This window comes from Canis lupus, chromosome 6 (genome assembly GCF_011100685.1).
Source record: "Canis lupus familiaris isolate Mischka breed German Shepherd chromosome 6, alternate assembly UU_Cfam_GSD_1.0, whole genome shotgun sequence".
Taxonomy (NCBI): Eukaryota; Metazoa; Chordata; class Mammalia; order Carnivora; family Canidae; genus Canis; species Canis lupus.
In genome coordinates this window covers 61,432,852-61,449,244 of record NC_049227.1, presented here as the reverse complement: position 1 = coordinate 61,449,244, position 16,393 = coordinate 61,432,852, and the positions used below count along the sequence as shown (strand labels likewise).

Here is a 16,393-nt window from a genome sequence, read left to right as displayed (position 1 = left end):
ATAAGAGAAAGGCAGAAAGAAAAGTAACGAGGAATTGACGAAAGAAAAATAGCCTAGAAAGAAAAAGAAGAAAAAGAAAGAAAGAAAGAAGAAAGAAAGAAAAAAGAAAGAAAGAAAGAAAGAAAGAAAGAAAAGAAAGAAAGAAAGAAAGAAGAAAGAAAATGTTCTAATAGGCCACTACCAATTCCTTTATCACATGAAACATCTGGTGAGTATTTACAAGAAATTTTGAGAAATATAAACAAGGCAGTTAGTAAATCAAAAGTATTATTATCAGTATTTAAGGCCAAGCTCCGGTTCTTTGAAATATAGTCTTTTAGATAAGTTGAGTTCTCCATAAAGCTTTATGCTTAAGACGACAGAAGTCTCTGCCTCTACTTACCGTGCAGCGCCTCCCACCCCCGAGCCACCACCACCACCACCATCATAAAACACTGGCAGGGAGCTCAACTACCATTCTTCCTCCTTGGATTTTCCCGTTACATCTGTCAGTAACTACGTTCCCTCTTTCTTTCCACACCTTTTACCTTTGGGATTGTTGTCCTAGAATCAACCTTTTCAGATTCACATTGGCCGAACCTTTTGATCTCAAGGGATCTCTGTGATGGCGCAATAAAGGTAGGCAGAATTTTAAAAATTTTTTCCTAAGAAGGCTGCCTTCAAAAACAGTGTTGCACTGACTTTAAGGTTAAAATATTTTTTCTTGAGAAACACTTGGGGCCCCTTTGTCAGGGAGGTTGCCACATCAGCATCAAATAGTCTGGCTGTCCCCTAGGCATGGAAGGCTGAACATGGTGTGTGTGGAACTTTTGGGTGTCCACGGAGGTTCTTAGAGACTGTCACTGGGAGGAGGAAGATACTTTGATTACGGACATAAATGAGAAGAGGGAAGGTATGGACAAATCATGCTGGGGTGAGTCGGAGGAATGAGGGCTTGATCTAGGATCAGTATGGTTCCTATATTTTTAGGATTCAAGTAAAACATTTTGAGTTTCTCTTTCTTTTCCAAAACACTGTATTATTTTTTTTTAAATAAAAGATTTGATTTATTTATTGAGAGACACACACAGAGAGAGAGGCAGAGACTAGCAGAGGGAGAGCAGGCTCCCTGCTGGAAGCAGGATGCAGGACTCGATCCCAGGCCCCGGGATCCCGACCTGAGCCAAAAACAGCCACTCAACCACTGAGTCACCCAGGCGTCCCCCCCCCCCAAACACCGTATTCTTATCTCTCACTGTAGGTGAGGAGGCTAAATGAGGCATATATGATGGCAGCAGAGGTTCCTTGAACCACTGGGCACAATAGACTGTGACATTTTGCATGTAGGCAATTCTACTCTGTACCAGGCTTATTACTTTGCACACGTTTTGCCCGAGTACAGCATTCCCTTATCCATAGCGAACTTGTGTGTGTTTACCCAGTCCCTGTGGGTTTGCATCAGTGGCAATAAAGGGTTACAAGGCCACCTCACTTAAGCAGCGCACTTTCAGACCACAGGTCTGGCGCCTCAGAGGACAGAGCCCTGCCAAACGCAAGCGTGCAGAAACGAAGACCACCAGAGGTGGCGCTGGTTAAAGTACACCTGAATCTTGATTACAGTGAACGTATTTACTTCCCAGCCCTCAGAAGAGAGACTGTTAGCCATTATCGCTTTTGTATTTCTATAACCACAACGACAGCAAATAAAGGCCTCTGGTAACACACTCCCACCCACTCCAATCTACGGGGACGCGTGTAAAGCCCTCACTCTCCACACAACTCGAGCCAAAACCCTAAAACCCCCCTCCTAGGCCCCTTCTTGCCCACAGATCTGTAGTCAAAGTTCTATTCATGCTTTTCTTCTTCTCTTCCTTCCCCAAACTACAGGGATGCTTTGGATAATCAATCACTCAGCGATAGCCGATGGCTGACTCATTTTTCTAGCATCTCATCTTAAATAAAGATTTCATTTCACTGTCCATACTTCAGAAAAGGCCCAAGTACCCGCGGTTCATTACAAACCTATGTATTTGTGTTCCGGTTAAGAAATCATTTTGGAGAAAAAGGACCCGTAACAGACCGTTTGGCTCCATTCCTCCATTCGTAGATGAGAAATGAAGGGCCACAGCAGAATTTTACTTGCACAGGACAAATCATGATTAATTGTAGCCCACTAAGATCTTGTGTCATCTCGTTTTGATTATTATAAATTATTAACAAATTGAAACTGAACCAGGGAATTAAAATGTGTGCATTATTTGTTTACGGGGTTCCTTCCCTCATTTGTTTAATTGAGTTTTCTTTACTAACTCAAGGAACATTACATCTTTTTAAGGTGGCCTTCTTTTCATCATACCCATCTGCAGCTGTTTTCCGTTACTGGGCATTTTAATTACTATTATACTTAAGTCATTTTGGGGGGGGGGGGCGGTAAATGTTTCTCATAAGGTGCACAAGCGACTTGATCATAAAAATGCATCATAAAAATGCTAATTTTAAACACCAAAATCAAGTAAGAAAGAAGCCGTTTAATTTTGAGGTGCAAGGAATATAAGAAATGACTATTCTATATTTTAGGGTGTTTTTTCTTTCTTCTTTCTTTCTTTCTTTCTTTCTTTTTCTTCTTTCTTTCTTTCTTTCTTCCTTTTCTTTCTTTCTTTCTTTCTTTCTTCTTTTCTTCTTTCTTTTTCTTTCTTTCTCTTTCTTCTTCTTTTCTTCTTTCTTTTTTCTATAAACTTTATTTTTTTTTTAAATTTTATTTATTTATGATAGGCACAGAGAGAGAGAGGCAGAGACATAGGCAGAGGGAGAAGCAGGCTTCATGCACCGGGAGCCTGACGTGGGATTCGATCCCGGGTCTCCAGGATCGCGCCCTGGGCCAAAGGTAGGCGCCAAACCGCGCTGCGCCACCCAGGGATCCTCCTCCTCTTCCTTTTTTCTTCCTTCTTTCTTTCTTTCTTTCTTTCTTTTCTTTCTCTTTCTTTCTTTCCTTCTTTTCTTCTTTCTTTCTTTTTCTCTTCTTCTTTCTTCTTCTTCTTCTTTTTCTTTTCTTCTTTTCTTCTCTCCCTTCTCTTCTTTCTTTTCTTCTTTCTTTCTCTTTCTTTTCTTTCATTTTCCTTTCTTTTTCTTTTTCTTCTATTCTTTTCTTCATTTCTTTTCTTCTTTTCTTTTCTTTTCTTGTTTTCTTTCCTTTTCTTTCTTTCTTTCTTCTTTTCTCTTCTCGTTTCTTCTTCTCTTTCTTTTTTCTGTTGCTTATCTTTTCCTTGTCTTTCTTTCTTCTTTTCTTTCTTTTTTTCTTTCTTTCTTCTTTTCTTTTCTTTTCTTTGCTCTCTTGGTTTTTCTTTCTTTCATGTTTCTGGCTTGTGTTCTGTTGTCTGGAGTCCTGTTTCACTTTTAGTCTTTCTAATAGCTGTTTCCGGTTTCCGTTTCTCGGATTGGTCGTTCTGTCTAGTTCTTTTTTGTCTTTCGTTTCTTTATTCATTGCTTGAATTCTTTTCTGATTGTCTTTCATTGGGTTTCGTGTTCTTTTTCTCCGTGCTTTTTTTACATTGATTTTCTTTTCGCATCGGTCTCTTTGCTTGGTTTTACGTTGTTCGTTTCGTTCTGTTCTTACTTCTTTTCGTTGCGGTTTTTCGTTGTCTTGGAACTTTCTGTTGTCTTTCTTGATTGTGTCCTTTCTTTCTAGTATTCTTTGCTAGGTTTTCTTTCTCCTTTCGTTTCGCTTTCTGTTGCCTTTTCATTCCTGTCTTTCTTCTTTGCGCTAACCTATTCGATCTTCTTTCTTATCATTCGTTTTTGATTCTTCTTTATGCTTGGTTGCTTTCTGGGAGTTTTTCTTTCTTTGCATGTTGTCTTTCCTGTATGCTTTCTGTGTGCTCGTTTCTGTGCTTGAGCGAGCTTTTTCTCGTCTTCTGTGGTGGGGGGTATTGGAAAACTTTTTCTTCTATTCTTTCTTTTTTTTCCTTTCTTTTCTTCTTTCTTTTCTTTTTCTTCTTCTTTTCTTTTTTCTTTCTCTTTCTTTTTCTTTTCTTTCTTTCCTTTCTTTCTTTCTTTCTTTCTTTCTTTCTTTCTTTTTTCTCTTTTTCTTTTCTGTCTTTCTTTTCTGTCTTTCTTCATTAGACAATGATAGGCAGTTCTATGAGGCATAGATTCTAGGGGACATGGTTTCTTAGATTGTCAAGTGCACAGCATGGATTTCCTGTGCTAGAATAAAGGTTAGGGTCGGCAATTATTGATGAGAAAAGGCAGAAAAGCATAATTCAGGGCAGGCAGAGGGGACAGCCTGGACCAGGCCCCACGGTGGCCATCACTCCGGGCTGGGCATGGGAATGCTGGAGGCCTGAGAAGAGAAAGGAAGGTTCTGACTCTCCCACCACCTGCTCCTGGGGGCGACCCCCCTGGGCCAGGCTGTGCCCTGCATCTGCTTGCATTGCACATGATTGGCCTGAGGTACCAACTGTCACACCACCCGGAGGGGGCAAGTGAGTGCGTGGCCGGTGCCTGCTTGCTAGCTTACCAGCCGCAGACAAAAGCCACACCTGCACAAACTGGCTCTTCCATCTGGGAGTGATGCTTGGACCCTCTCGGGCCGTGTCCCTTTGTGCTGTTTCTCGGCTGGTTCTGCACTCAGGAGGGTGCTATCTTGTGGTCCCCAAGGCCCCCCGCACAAGGCTGAGCGAATGCAAGAGAGAAGGAGCCTAGTGCTCTTTGGTTTGGGGGATTTCCTGGGCGGTCCACCTTTCAGGCCACCTTTATTTATTTATTTTTTTTATTTTTTAAGATTGTATTTTATTTATTCATGAGAGACAGAGAGAGAGAGAGAGGCAGAGATACAGGCAGAGGGAGAAGCAGGCTCCATGCAGGGAGCCCGACGCGGGACTCGATCCCGGGTCTCCAGAGTCCGGCCCTGGGCTGAAGGCGGCGCTAAACCGCTGGGCCACCTGGGGCTGCCCATCCAGGCCACCTTTAAGTGAGTGCGGAATCTCCCTTCGGCCTGAAGAACTTTAGGACTGAAAAGATCCATTTCTGGAAGACAAGGCAAGCCCAGCAGCCTATGGCAACTTGGGGAAAATGATTTGGGCCTTCCTGAAAGTCATTTGGCTGGTGGTGGTGGTGGTGTGGGGGGCAGGGAGGCGGTGGGAAGTTTTTCTGAGGGAGTTCGGTGCCCTGCGGAGGAGGGGCAGGTCCTCCACAGCTAATTTCTGTTAGAGCTCCGGTTCTAATTCTCCTCTAGTCATTAAAGAGGAAAGAAATTTAACATGGCGGGTGTAACGAATATCCAGCCCCATGGAATTAGAGGATGGATGGTTTCCCCAGCAGATTCAACAGTGGTAACTATAACAATAATCAATACAAATTAGGGACATGCTTCTGTTTTAATGCACTTAGTAACCAGATCTCTTGTCCTCAAGTAAGTCTAAAGGAGAACTGCGTCCTCCTAACCGGCTCGAGTGCTGTTGTGAAGGAGGGAGGGTGTGTGTGTGTGTGTGTGTGTGTGTGTGTGTTCCCTTTTCTCTTAGGGATTCTATAGCTTCCTTCATTCTTCGCCTCTCTCATATTACAGAAAGAAGGTAATTTTTCCTGGCCATTTACTAAAGCTCATTAAAGACTGGAGAGAACAAACAATGCTACTCCTCAGAGACTACCATTCAAAGTCACTCCACAATTCTCTGTTCTAATACTTGAGACAAATTAATTATTCCTTAGTGAAAAGTGTATAATTCCTATTCTTCATTTTTTGGGGGGTGGGGAATAATAATGGGAAGTTTATATCTGAGTGAAAAGCTGTCTATGCTGAAGGGAAATGAGAAAAAATGTGTGTTCTGAGAGGAGTAAAAGCAATTATTCTAATAATAATTCTAAGAATATTAATGTCTTTTTAAAGTAGATTGCCTTCAAATAAACACAGAGGTTGAAGCAATGGGAGGCTGGTTTGTTTATTAATCATTCCAAATGTGCATTCTTCTAAATGAACAACTACACCATCAACTTTGCCGGCACATATTAAATTTAGTTAAACAGCAACTTGCAAATGTCTCAAAACTTTTGTAACCAGAGACTAATTTGTTTAACACGTTTAAATGTTATATTGATGTAAAGCCCCACATATTAAACTTCAAAGGGAAAAGCTCTTGAGAGCTCCTCATTTTAAAGACTACATGCTGGAACTGAGATGGAGACAAGCCTCATTCTCCTGTTTTGTTTTGTTTTGTTTTTTTAAATACGAGGCCTGCTCCGGGCCCTGGCCCTCATCCTCAGCCCTGCGCTCGGTCATCTGCGGAGCAGCAAGTATCTAACCGTGGGGACTGCAAGGCGATGGTTAAGAAAGGCCCAGTGTTTCCCTTTCATCTCTATTAATTAATCCTGGCTCCGTTTGCCCAGAGTACGTTGCTGTTGACATCGAAGAGAAGAAGAAAAGGAGGAAAAGGAAGGAAAAGAAAAAAGAGAAGAAGAAAAGAAAAGAAGAAGAAAAGAAAGAATAAGAAAGAAAGAAAGAAAGAAAGAAAGAAAGAAAGAAAGAGAAAGAAAATGTTCTAATATGGCCACTACCAATTCCTTTATCACATGAAACATCTGGTGAGATATTTACAAGAAATTTTGAGAAATATAAACAAAAGGCAGTTAGTAAATCTAAAGTATTATTATCAGTATTTAAGGCCAAGCTCCGGTTCTTTGAAATATAGTCTTTTAGATAAGTTGAGTTCTCCATAAAGCTTTATGCTTAAAGACGACAGAAGTCTCTGCCTCTACTTACCGTGCAGCGCCTCCCCACCCCCGAGCCACCACCACCACCACCATCATAAAACACTGGCAGGGAGCTCAACTACCATTCTTCCTCCTTGGATTTTCCCGTTACATCTGTCAGTAACTACCGTTCCCTCTTCTTTCCACACCTTTTACCTTTGGGAATTGTTGTCCTAGAATCAACCTTTTCAGATTCACATTGGCCGAACCTTTTGATCTCAAGGGATCTCTGTGATGGCGGCAATAAAGGTAGGCAGAATTTTAAAAAATTTATTCCTAAGAAGGCTGCCTTCAAAAACAGTGTTGCACTGACTTTAAAAGGTTAAAATATTTTTTCTTGAGAAACACTTGGGGCCCCTTTGTCAGGGAGGTTGCCACATCAGCATCAAATAGTCTGGCTGTCCCCTAGGCATGGAAGGCTGAACATGGGTGTGTGTGGAACTTTTGGGTGTCCACGGGAGGTTCTTAGAGAACTGTCACTGGGAGGAGGGAAAGATGACTTTGATTACGGACATAAATGAGAAGAAGGGAAGGTATGGACAAATCATGCTGGGGTGAGTCGGAGGAATGAGGGCTTGATCTAGGATCAGTATGGTTCCTATATTTAATTAGGATTCAAGTAAGAAACATTTTGAGTTTCTCTTTCTTTTCCAAAACACTGTATTATTTTTTTTTAAATAAAAGATTTGATTTATTTATTCATGAGAGACACACACAGAGAGAGAGGCAGAGACATAGGCAGAGGGAGAAGCAGGCTCCCTGCTGGAAGCAGGATGCAGGACTCGATCCCAGGCCCCGGGGATCCCGACCTGAGCCAAAAACAGCCACTCAACCACTGAGTCACCCAGGCGTCCCCCCCCCCCCCAAACACCGTATTCTTATCTCTCACTGTAGGTGAGGAGGCTAAATGAGGCATATATGATGGCAGCAGAGGTTCCTTGAACCACTGGGCACAATAGACTGTGATCATTTTGCATGTAGGCAATTCTACTCTGTACCAGGCTTATTACTTTGCACACCGTTTTGCCCGAGTACAGCATTCCCTTATCCATAGCGAACTTGTGTGTGTTTACCCAGTCCCTGTGGGTTTAGCATCAGTGGCAATAAAGGGTTGACAAGGCCACCTCACTTAAGCAGGCACTTTCAGACCACAGGTCTGGCGCCTCAGAGGACAGAGCCCTGCCAAACGCAGAGCGTGCAGAAACGAAGACCACCCAGAGGTGGCGCTGTGGTTAAAGTACACCTGAATCTTGATTACAGTGAACGTATTTACTTCCCAGCCCTCAGAAGAGAGACTGTTAGCCATTATCGCTTTTGTATTTCTATAACCACAACGACAGCAAATAAAGGCCTCTGGTAACACACTCCCACCCACTCCAATCTACGGGGACGCGTGTAAAGCCCTCACTCTCCACACAACTCGAGCCAAAACCCTAAAACCCCCTCCTAGGCCCCTTCTTGCCCACAGATCTGTAGTCAAAGTTCTATTCATGCTTTTCTTCTTCCTTCCTTCCCCAAAACTACAGGGATGCTTTGGATAATCAATCACTCAGCGATAGCCGATGGCTGACTCAATTTCTAGCATCTCATCTTAAAATAAAGATTTCATTTCACTGTCCATACTTCAGAAAAGGCCCAAAGTACCGCGGTTCATTACAAACCTATGTATTGTGTGTTCCGGTTAAGAAAATCATTTTGGAGAAAAAGGACACGTAACAGACCGTTTGGCTCCATTCCTCCATTCGTAGATGAGAAAATGAAGGGCCACAGCAGGAAATTTACTTGCACAGGACAAATCATGACTTAATTGTAGCCCACTAAGATCTTGTGTCATCTCGTTTTGATTATTATAAATTATTAACAAATTGAAACTGAACCAGGGAATTAAAATGTGTGCATTATTTGTTTACGGGGTTCCTTCCCTCATTTGGTTTAATTGAGTTTTCTTTACTAACCTTCAAGGAACATTACATCTTTTTAAGGTGGCCTTCTTTTCATCATACCCATCTGCAGCTGTTTTCCGTACTGGGCATTTTAATTACTATTATACTTTAAGTCATTTTGGGGGGGGGGGGGGCGGTAAATGTTTCTCATAAGGTGCACAAAGCGACTTGATCATAAAAATGCAATTTTAAACACCAATCAATGAAAGTAAGCCGTTTAATTTTGAGGTGCAAGGAATATAAAGAAATGACTATTCTAATTGGTGTTTAAAATGTCCTCTGCTTGATGTTCCAGGCAATGATGACTGTTTCTTTTGCAGCCTTAATTTTGATGGTTTGAAGGACAGAAATCCCCCCAACAGACACTAAAACCATAGATGTTTAACAACTACATTGTCTAAGCCAGACTCTTCTGCAGGTCCCTTACCTCAATCCAGCAGTACTGTATGTAATACAATATGAAAACTCGTCCCACAAGGCTGGTTTTAACTTAATGATACTTAGCAGAAGGGCTTTGCACTTTCATGATAATTTCCACCAGAAAAATCTCTCTGGAACTTACTAATAATAATCAGACCTAATATTAGCCTCAGATCAGAGATTTATTAAACCTATTTGGCAGAGCAGATAAAGTTGAATGACTAGGTACTCAAGCATCTAGGCTGAGCTCGGGGCCCTGGAAAAAGACTCTCAGGCTAGCAGCACCCTAAAAGCATTCCTCAACAGTTAAATTTATACTAGACGTGACCTTTCTTCCTCCCCAGAGGCTGTGGGATGGTGAATGTTGCCATTCCTTGTTGCTGTCTGGGGGGGGAGGGGGGGGGGGACGGGGGGCTTGAGGAATCGGGCCTCTCCTCCTGCACAGCAGGGGTGGATGGAGGCCGAGCCCTCCTCCCTGAAGTTCCCCTGGACCCCCAAAGTCCGGGCTGTGAGCTCTTCAGCTCCGACTTCGGACGATCCCCTACGAGACGCCCACGGGGCTCTCGGCCGGCGCTCGGGCCCACGCGGGGGACCGGGGCCGGGCGGCCAAGTCCTGCAAGACCTGCGGACTCGGTCCCCACCTCCTCGCTCGCTCAACTTCCCACTAAGGGCTCATCCGTCTCCAACGCCCGCGAATTAAAGGCAGAAAAACAAAACCTCTTCTGCGTGCGAGCGAAGCCCCCCGCCCGGAGGTTTCGGGGAGACTCTTCCTCCCCAACAGGAGGGGACCCATTTTTGAGCAAGACGAGAAGTTTCCTGCGGGGCTCGCGCGGGCGCGCGGGGGGGGGGTCCCCGAGGGGCGCGCGGGTGCGGGTCCCCGCGATCGCCGGCGCGGGCAGGAGCGGCGCCCCCGGCCGCTCCATCCTGCCCCCCGCGGGAGGGGGTTGGGGTCCCGCCGGGGGTCCCGCGAGGGTCCCCGGGGCTCGGCCGCCCACCTGCCCCCGGCCGGGCCGTCTCCGCCCGCCGCCTCCCCCGCTCCCCCGCCCGCGGAGTCTCGTTCCAGTCCTCCCTTTGTCCTGCCCCGGATTGGCAGGTTTTATTATTCCGCCTGAACAACCCGGCCGCCCAGTGGCTGAGGGTCGCTGACGTCGGCGGCAGAGCCGGGGAGTAGTTGGGATTCGGCTCTGTCAGTAACACATGTGTAAGCGCCGCGCAGGGAGCGAGCGAGCCGGCTAGAGGCCAGCGCCGCCGCCGCCGCCGCCTCCTCCGAGCCGGGCGGCCGCCGCAGCAGCAGCAGCCCGGGCAGCGGCGCAGGCTCCAGCGCGCCGGGCCCGGCCGGCCGCAGCTCCCCGGCTCCCGGCCTCCGCGCCGGCCGCCGCCGCTCCGGGGCTCTGGTGCCCGCGGCCGCTCCCCGGCTGGAGGGGCAGGAAGCGCGGCCGAGCGCCCGCCGCCGGCCCCGAGCGAGCGAGCGGGCGAGCGAGCGGGCGGGCGGGCGCGCGGGAGGGAGGAAGGCGGAGGAGGAGGAGGAGGAGGAGGAGCGGGAGGCGCGCGGGCGGGGGCGGGGGCATATACAAAGTGAAGCCACATTGCCAAACTTGCAGCAGCGATTGCAGCAGTTGCTGCCGCTGCGCCGCGCCTGAAGCCGCGCCGCGCGGGCCGCGGGCTCCTGCAGCTGCTCGCGCGGAGCCGGAGCCGGAGGCGGAGGCGGAGGACGACGCGGAGGACTCAGCCTGACACTCCAGCTCCCGGCCGCCTGCCGCTTACGGCGGGGCCCCCCGACCCAGCCTCAGGGCGACGCGTTTAAAAAAAAAAAAAAAAAAAAAAAAAAAAAGCAGCCCTTAGCCCCCTCCTCCCCTTTCCTGCTTCTGCGAGAACATCCCCCCTCCCTCCAGCTCCGCCAGCCAAGGCGCCCCTTCCTTGGAAGCCGAGCGGCTTCGCTCGCTTTTCGCCGCCGCCGCCTCTCGCAGTATTGCAATATAGGGGAAAAGCAGGTAAGGGGACGGCTGGGGAGCCGCGGGCGAGGGGGGGCAGAGGGAGGAGGGGGCCGATGTGGGCCAGGGCTGTTTTCTTTGGCTTCCTTCCCTTGACCGTCCCAAATTGCAAGTAAACAATACGTCGGCTTGGATAATGCGCGAGTCTGAAACTACCGAGGCCGGCCTGCGAGCTAGCACGGAGGGCAGCCGGCCCCGGGCCGCCAGCTTTGTAGCGGTTCCTGCTTACAAAAGGGTTCTTCTTGGAGACGGGGCTGCTGGGGACCTGGGAGGGTGGGGAGGGGTGTGTGTGCGTGTGTGCGTGTGTGTGTGTGTGTGTGTGTGTGTGTGTGTGGTAGTGGGGGGGTATTTTCAGTTCCTAAGGGAAAGGCCGGAGGTGCTTAAATGAGGGTTTAAGTATGAGAAGTAGTGTGGGGGAAATAGTCACGACCCCCCCCCCCAGCCCCCCAGTAAACACTATTTTTGAAACAGTGGCAGAAAGGATCTAAGTGAGCAGGATTCAGTATTGCTGGTTCTTTTCAAAAATTCCTCTTGGCTTATAAGTCTTTTGTTCCAATCCAGGAGAAATCCGGTGAATCACCTAATTAAAATCAAGACATGAATTAAGCATCCATTTTTGTACTACAAATTGCCAGCGCTACGTTTGTCCCTCCCCTGGTCTCCATTAAAAAACACCAGAGACGTTGTTAAAGGGGGGCAGATTTTGCCTCTAGCTGCCAGTTCTGCTTTCTATTTCACTGACTATCCCAGGACCTAAATTGCTTGGCTATGTAATTACTAGAGTATAAGCCTATTTAACTTAAAAGCTTTCTTTTTTTTTTTTTTTTTTTTTTCCAACTCTAAATGAAACTTGATGAGGGCCCGTCCTTAGTTATCAGGGGAGTCAGTTTCTGGTCAGTCCTCTTGATTCATCTCTTTTAGATTTAATCAGCATTAAGGTATTGCTTGTCCTTAAGAGCTTTAGCTAATGGGGTTACTGGATGCTTTTCTCAGTGTAATGTTTCCTTTTCGAAAAAAATATACATATATATTTACCTCTCACCAAAGATGGGGGCGGGGAAGAGCTTGGAATCTCCTCCCTCCCTCTCCCCTTTTAAAAAGGAATTCGGAGCGATTAAAACGTTGGGGGAAACAGTTTAAAGACCTCGGGCAGGAAATGCAGATTCATTTGGGTTAGGGCTGAAATTGTAACAAAAAGCAATTCCTCGAGTAAATGCATCAGATAAATCAATTTACATAAAGGTATGATGCATTCGGATAAATGCAATGCTAATGGGTTTTAGAGTGGTCCTGTTTCCAAAGTCTCAGGGTTTTGTTACAGCTTAATTGGTGCAGTTCTTATTCTGGTTTATTGTGCGGTCACTGGACACACGTTCCGGGACTCTTTCGGAGGAAATGTGTTTAAAATCGGCCTATTTAAGGAACCCGAGTCCTTGTTTCGTTCCCTTCCCCTGGTTGTTTTTTTTTTTTTTTTTTTTTTTTTTTTTTGCAGCAGCCAAGTTGGGCCGGGGACAGGCAAAGTTCGCCCTCTCCCTTCTGAGGTATCAGCTGAATGTCTTGAGCAGATAGCCGGGAGCCTCGGGGGGAGCCTCCACTCTCGGCTTACAGAGGACAAAGACAAAACAGGCTGCTTAATTGGCAGTAAATAACTTGATCTTTTTATAGAATAAGTGACTGGAGGAACACTAGGACTTTATTGGACTCAGGATTGGAGGCAACAAATTAATCGGTTTAGGCTAAGCTTTATAAATTGATTCCTATATTATACCCCAGTTGCTTCTCGTGACATTCATTAGAAAGAGTGGGGAATTTTTTTAAAAGCAGTTTTTGGTGACAGCAGGACTGGCTCGAATATAACTTGTGCATCCCTTAATAGTGCCTTCTCGCATATTATCTGTAACGTCGCCCCCCCCCCCCCCCCACACACACACACTCCCCCCCCTTTGGAGGAACAAAGCTTTAGCATTTAAATTGCTGATCAAGGGCAGATTAGTGAGACCAAAGTGGAGAGTGTTTGTATAGGAAGTTAACAGGCATCCTAAAGTTCAATGATCTATTATTCTTGCCTGTGTCCTGAAAACCCAGAGAAAACACTCATTGATCTTCAAAATGAAATGAGATTTGGAACAATAATGGGAGATGGCGGTCACCACAATGGCATGTGAAAGGTGCTGTTTAAAATACGAAAAACCAGTTTCGCAACTTTACACACCGCACCCCCTCCCTCGCGTCCCCTGCCTCCCCTCCCACCACCTCGCTCTCCCTCTCCCTCTCCCTCTCCCCTCCGCCGGTCCCTCCCTCCCTCCCTCCCTCCCTTCCAGAAAACCGAACTCCTTCCAACTTGTGAACTGCAGCTGCACTTCCCAGGGCAGAGCTCGGGAGGGAACGTGGCTCGGGCGGGGGCCGCCTCCCCGCTCCCCTCGGCTGGCGCTCGGGGCTCGGCGGGGGCCGGGGAGGGGCCGGGCGCGGCGGTGGGTGGGTTTGACCCTCATTTGCTGGAGGCGGGCGGCGGGGGCGGGGGCGGGGGCGGGGGGAGGCGCCGCGAGGGGTGGAGCGCGCCGCCGAGCCTCGCTCGCGGAGTTTTGACAGTCCCCGAGCTGGAATTGTCAGCGGCGGCGAGCGCTGGAAAGTTGAGAGGAGCTCGTGGCCCCAGAACAAAGCTTGAGAAAAGTAAACAGGCGGCTGCTGCCGGCTACCCTCCCTCCGTCCCTCTCCCCCTCGCCCTCCGCGCTGATGCCCTGCGGCTTCCTTCCAGCGGCTCCGGGGCGGGGGGGGGGGGGGACAAGGGGGGGGCACGGCTTCGCTCGCGCGCGCGGCGATTCCTACTAACTTTTGCATCGCCCCTGTTTTTTTCCCCCCCTTCCTCTCCCTGTCCCCTTCCCGCCCTCTGCAGACCATGGTGAATCCGGGCAGCAGCTCACAGCCGCCCCCCGTGACGGCCGGCTCCCTCTCCTGGAAGCGGTGTGCAGGCTGCGGAGGCAAGATCGCGGACCGCTTTCTGCTCTATGCCATGGACAGCTACTGGCACAGCCGGTGCCTCAAGTGCTCCTGCTGCCAGGCGCAGCTGGGCGACATCGGCACGTCCTGTTACACCAAGAGCGGCATGATCCTTTGCAGAAATGACTACATTAGGTAAGACTTGGCTGCTCCCCTTGAGATGGGCGAGCAGAGCAATGGCAAGGCCAAAGGCTACCGAGGGCTCTAAGGAGAGGAACAGGGTACCTATGAGAATGCGTTGTAACCTTCACCTCAAAAGCCTAGTTGGGCCGACCTAAGGGGTTCAAGAGGCATGTGTTAATCATTCCAGTTTTAATAAATGAACGGCAAAAGCCATCCTGAGTACCAGCTCTGTTCATCTGGTGGGACTGGGCCATTAGGTGTGCAAGGGGTGGGCACTCCCCGGACCAAAATTTTAAGTGGTCCTCCCCAGCTGGACCCTCAGCTAAAAACTGTTAGGCTGCTACCTTAAAGGAAGGTAGGGACCTACGGAGAAACTCAGAGACAAAAGATTGACTTACAAATAAGTATAGTTAGAAATGATTTGCCTATGGTGATGGCTAATTATATTTACACAAGCACTTTTAAACTTTTTTGAGTGGAAAACTGTGACTCATTCTTTGTGCTTCTTGTGAAAAATGCTGATTGCCCATCAGTCTAAAAACTTGTAATTCTTCTTATAGTAAACTCCCTCCCACCCACCCCCACCCCCAACGAAACAAAACAACCTTAATGGTCGTGTTTTTCTTTGTATATGTTAGTTGGAGGCTGGTAGTGCTCAATGTTAGTGTGTGGTTTGCATGCGATGTAGAATTTGCAGGTTTTTCAGTCGAGGAATGTTCAGATTTTGGGGTATGGTTGTTGTTGTTGTTTGTATCACTACCCTTGATTCCCCAAAGGAGATTTAGGAAAAGAGGCTATAGAATTATACTAATTTTGCATTTTAAAGCAATGTATAGGAACATTCATATGCCCGTGTAAGCAGTCTTTTCCAACAAGTTTCAGTGCAATTAATGGAAAGAATTCAGGAGGTCAGGTGCCTATAGGATCTTTTCAGGTGAACTCAAGCTACTTAAACTCATTAATTTGAAAGGAGGCATTTGAAGGATTACACATTTAATTTGAGTAAATGGTTTGATAGACTGATGCACATGAATGCTTCTAGGAGGTGTTCTGTTTCAACATCCAGTAATTAAAAAAAAAAAAAAAAACAACAAAAAACCCACACGCACACCATTGATACTAGAGAACCGCTGATACTAGAGAACCGCTCACTTTTACGAAGAATTGCATTCTGGTTAAATTTCTGTCCTAAATTTCTGTCCGTTTTCTTTATAGATATTAACAGAAAATGTTGCTTGCTCTCTTCAATGGGGGTGAATCAATGGAGGAGATATTTCGTACAAAGTTTAGCTCCATTGTGATTCCCTCAATTCTGCATCTAAAAGTGCAAAAGATCCCAGTACAGTTCAGAGCTGAGTACGTGTATGTTTACCCCAGTAATACCATTAATCTGAAACGATGGAGTAAAATGACATTTGCTTATTCCGATAATGCAACCTATGTCCACTCCGCTGGCATCCTCAATCAGCCAAGTAAAAGAAATATAGGAAGGGAGAGGGCTTTTATTTTTAAATTAAGATGGCAGCATTAATTTCACTAAGTGTTCTTTTAGAAGTAAATGTTGGAAATTCAGCAGGAGCATTGGGTGTAATGCTTTCTGGTCCTCCTTCCAAGCAATGCCATGAGCTTTGACAGTATTGTAATTAAATAGAGAGCAAAACTGGTAAGAAGGCAGGGTAGCTTAAAGTGCAAAAATGGACAGTGTTGCTCCGATGCGGTGAATGGTACAGATTCACCTCCTCTCCAAAGCCTTCGCCTCTGATTACCACTAATTAAAAAGAAGATGGGTCCACTTGCATTCCCTCAAGACAAGTTGAGGCAAGTGGCTTTCTGGGAATCGCCTTGCCCCTCTTCTTGGGATCAAATATAAATGCCCATTTGGTGTTTTCAGCTGGCTTAATGGAGCAATGGAGGATGTGTGCCCAGCCCCGCGCCTTAATTAATTGGGTCCGTAGTCTCACTTTCTTTTCTCCTCTGATTTTGAAAACCGGAGCCAGGCTCGCTCTTGAACCAGATGCTATCCTGAGAACCTTAGATCTCTCCCGGGAGAGAGGAGGTCTAGCTCAGTACCAGAGTGACCACGGCCTCCCACTCTGCTGCCCCCCCCCCCCCTCCCCAGGCCGAGGAATCTCTGGTCTTCCTTCAGTGTTCCCTCCTTTCTGCCCCTGGAGATGCCAGAGGGGTGGGAGGGGGGCG

At 47.1% G+C, this 16,393-nt stretch overlaps 1 protein-coding gene and 1 long non-coding RNA gene across 5 annotated transcripts in view; both read left to right on the top strand.

Moving 5' to 3' along the window:
* The window catches only part of LOC111096413, a 20,540-nt gene extending 11,942 nt beyond the window's left edge, over positions 1-8,598 (top strand). The window contains exons 3-4 of one of the 2 annotated variants that reach the window (XR_005360436.1): positions 6,901-6,972; positions 8,250-8,598. This is a non-coding gene — a long non-coding RNA (uncharacterized LOC111096413). Of the gene's footprint in view, positions 1-547; positions 619-1,866; positions 1,928-6,900; positions 6,973-8,249 lie in introns of those variants that run through there. The other variant, XR_005360437.1, reaches the window with a different exon arrangement.
* A 1,935-nt stretch (positions 8,599-10,533) lies between these two features.
* The window catches only part of LMO4 (LIM domain only 4), a 17,380-nt gene continuing 11,520 nt past the window's right edge, over positions 10,534-16,393 (top strand). The window contains exons 1-2 of one of the 3 annotated variants that reach the window (XM_038541460.1): positions 10,534-11,077; positions 13,971-14,209. In XM_038541460.1, the coding sequence (XP_038397388.1) occupies positions 13,974-14,209 (236 nt within the window). In that variant the 5' untranslated portion in view covers positions 10,534-11,077; positions 13,971-13,973. Of the gene's footprint in view, positions 11,078-13,153; positions 13,246-13,600; positions 13,748-13,970; positions 14,210-16,393 lie in introns of those variants that run through there. The other 2 variants (XM_038541463.1, XM_038541462.1) reach the window with 2 other exon arrangements.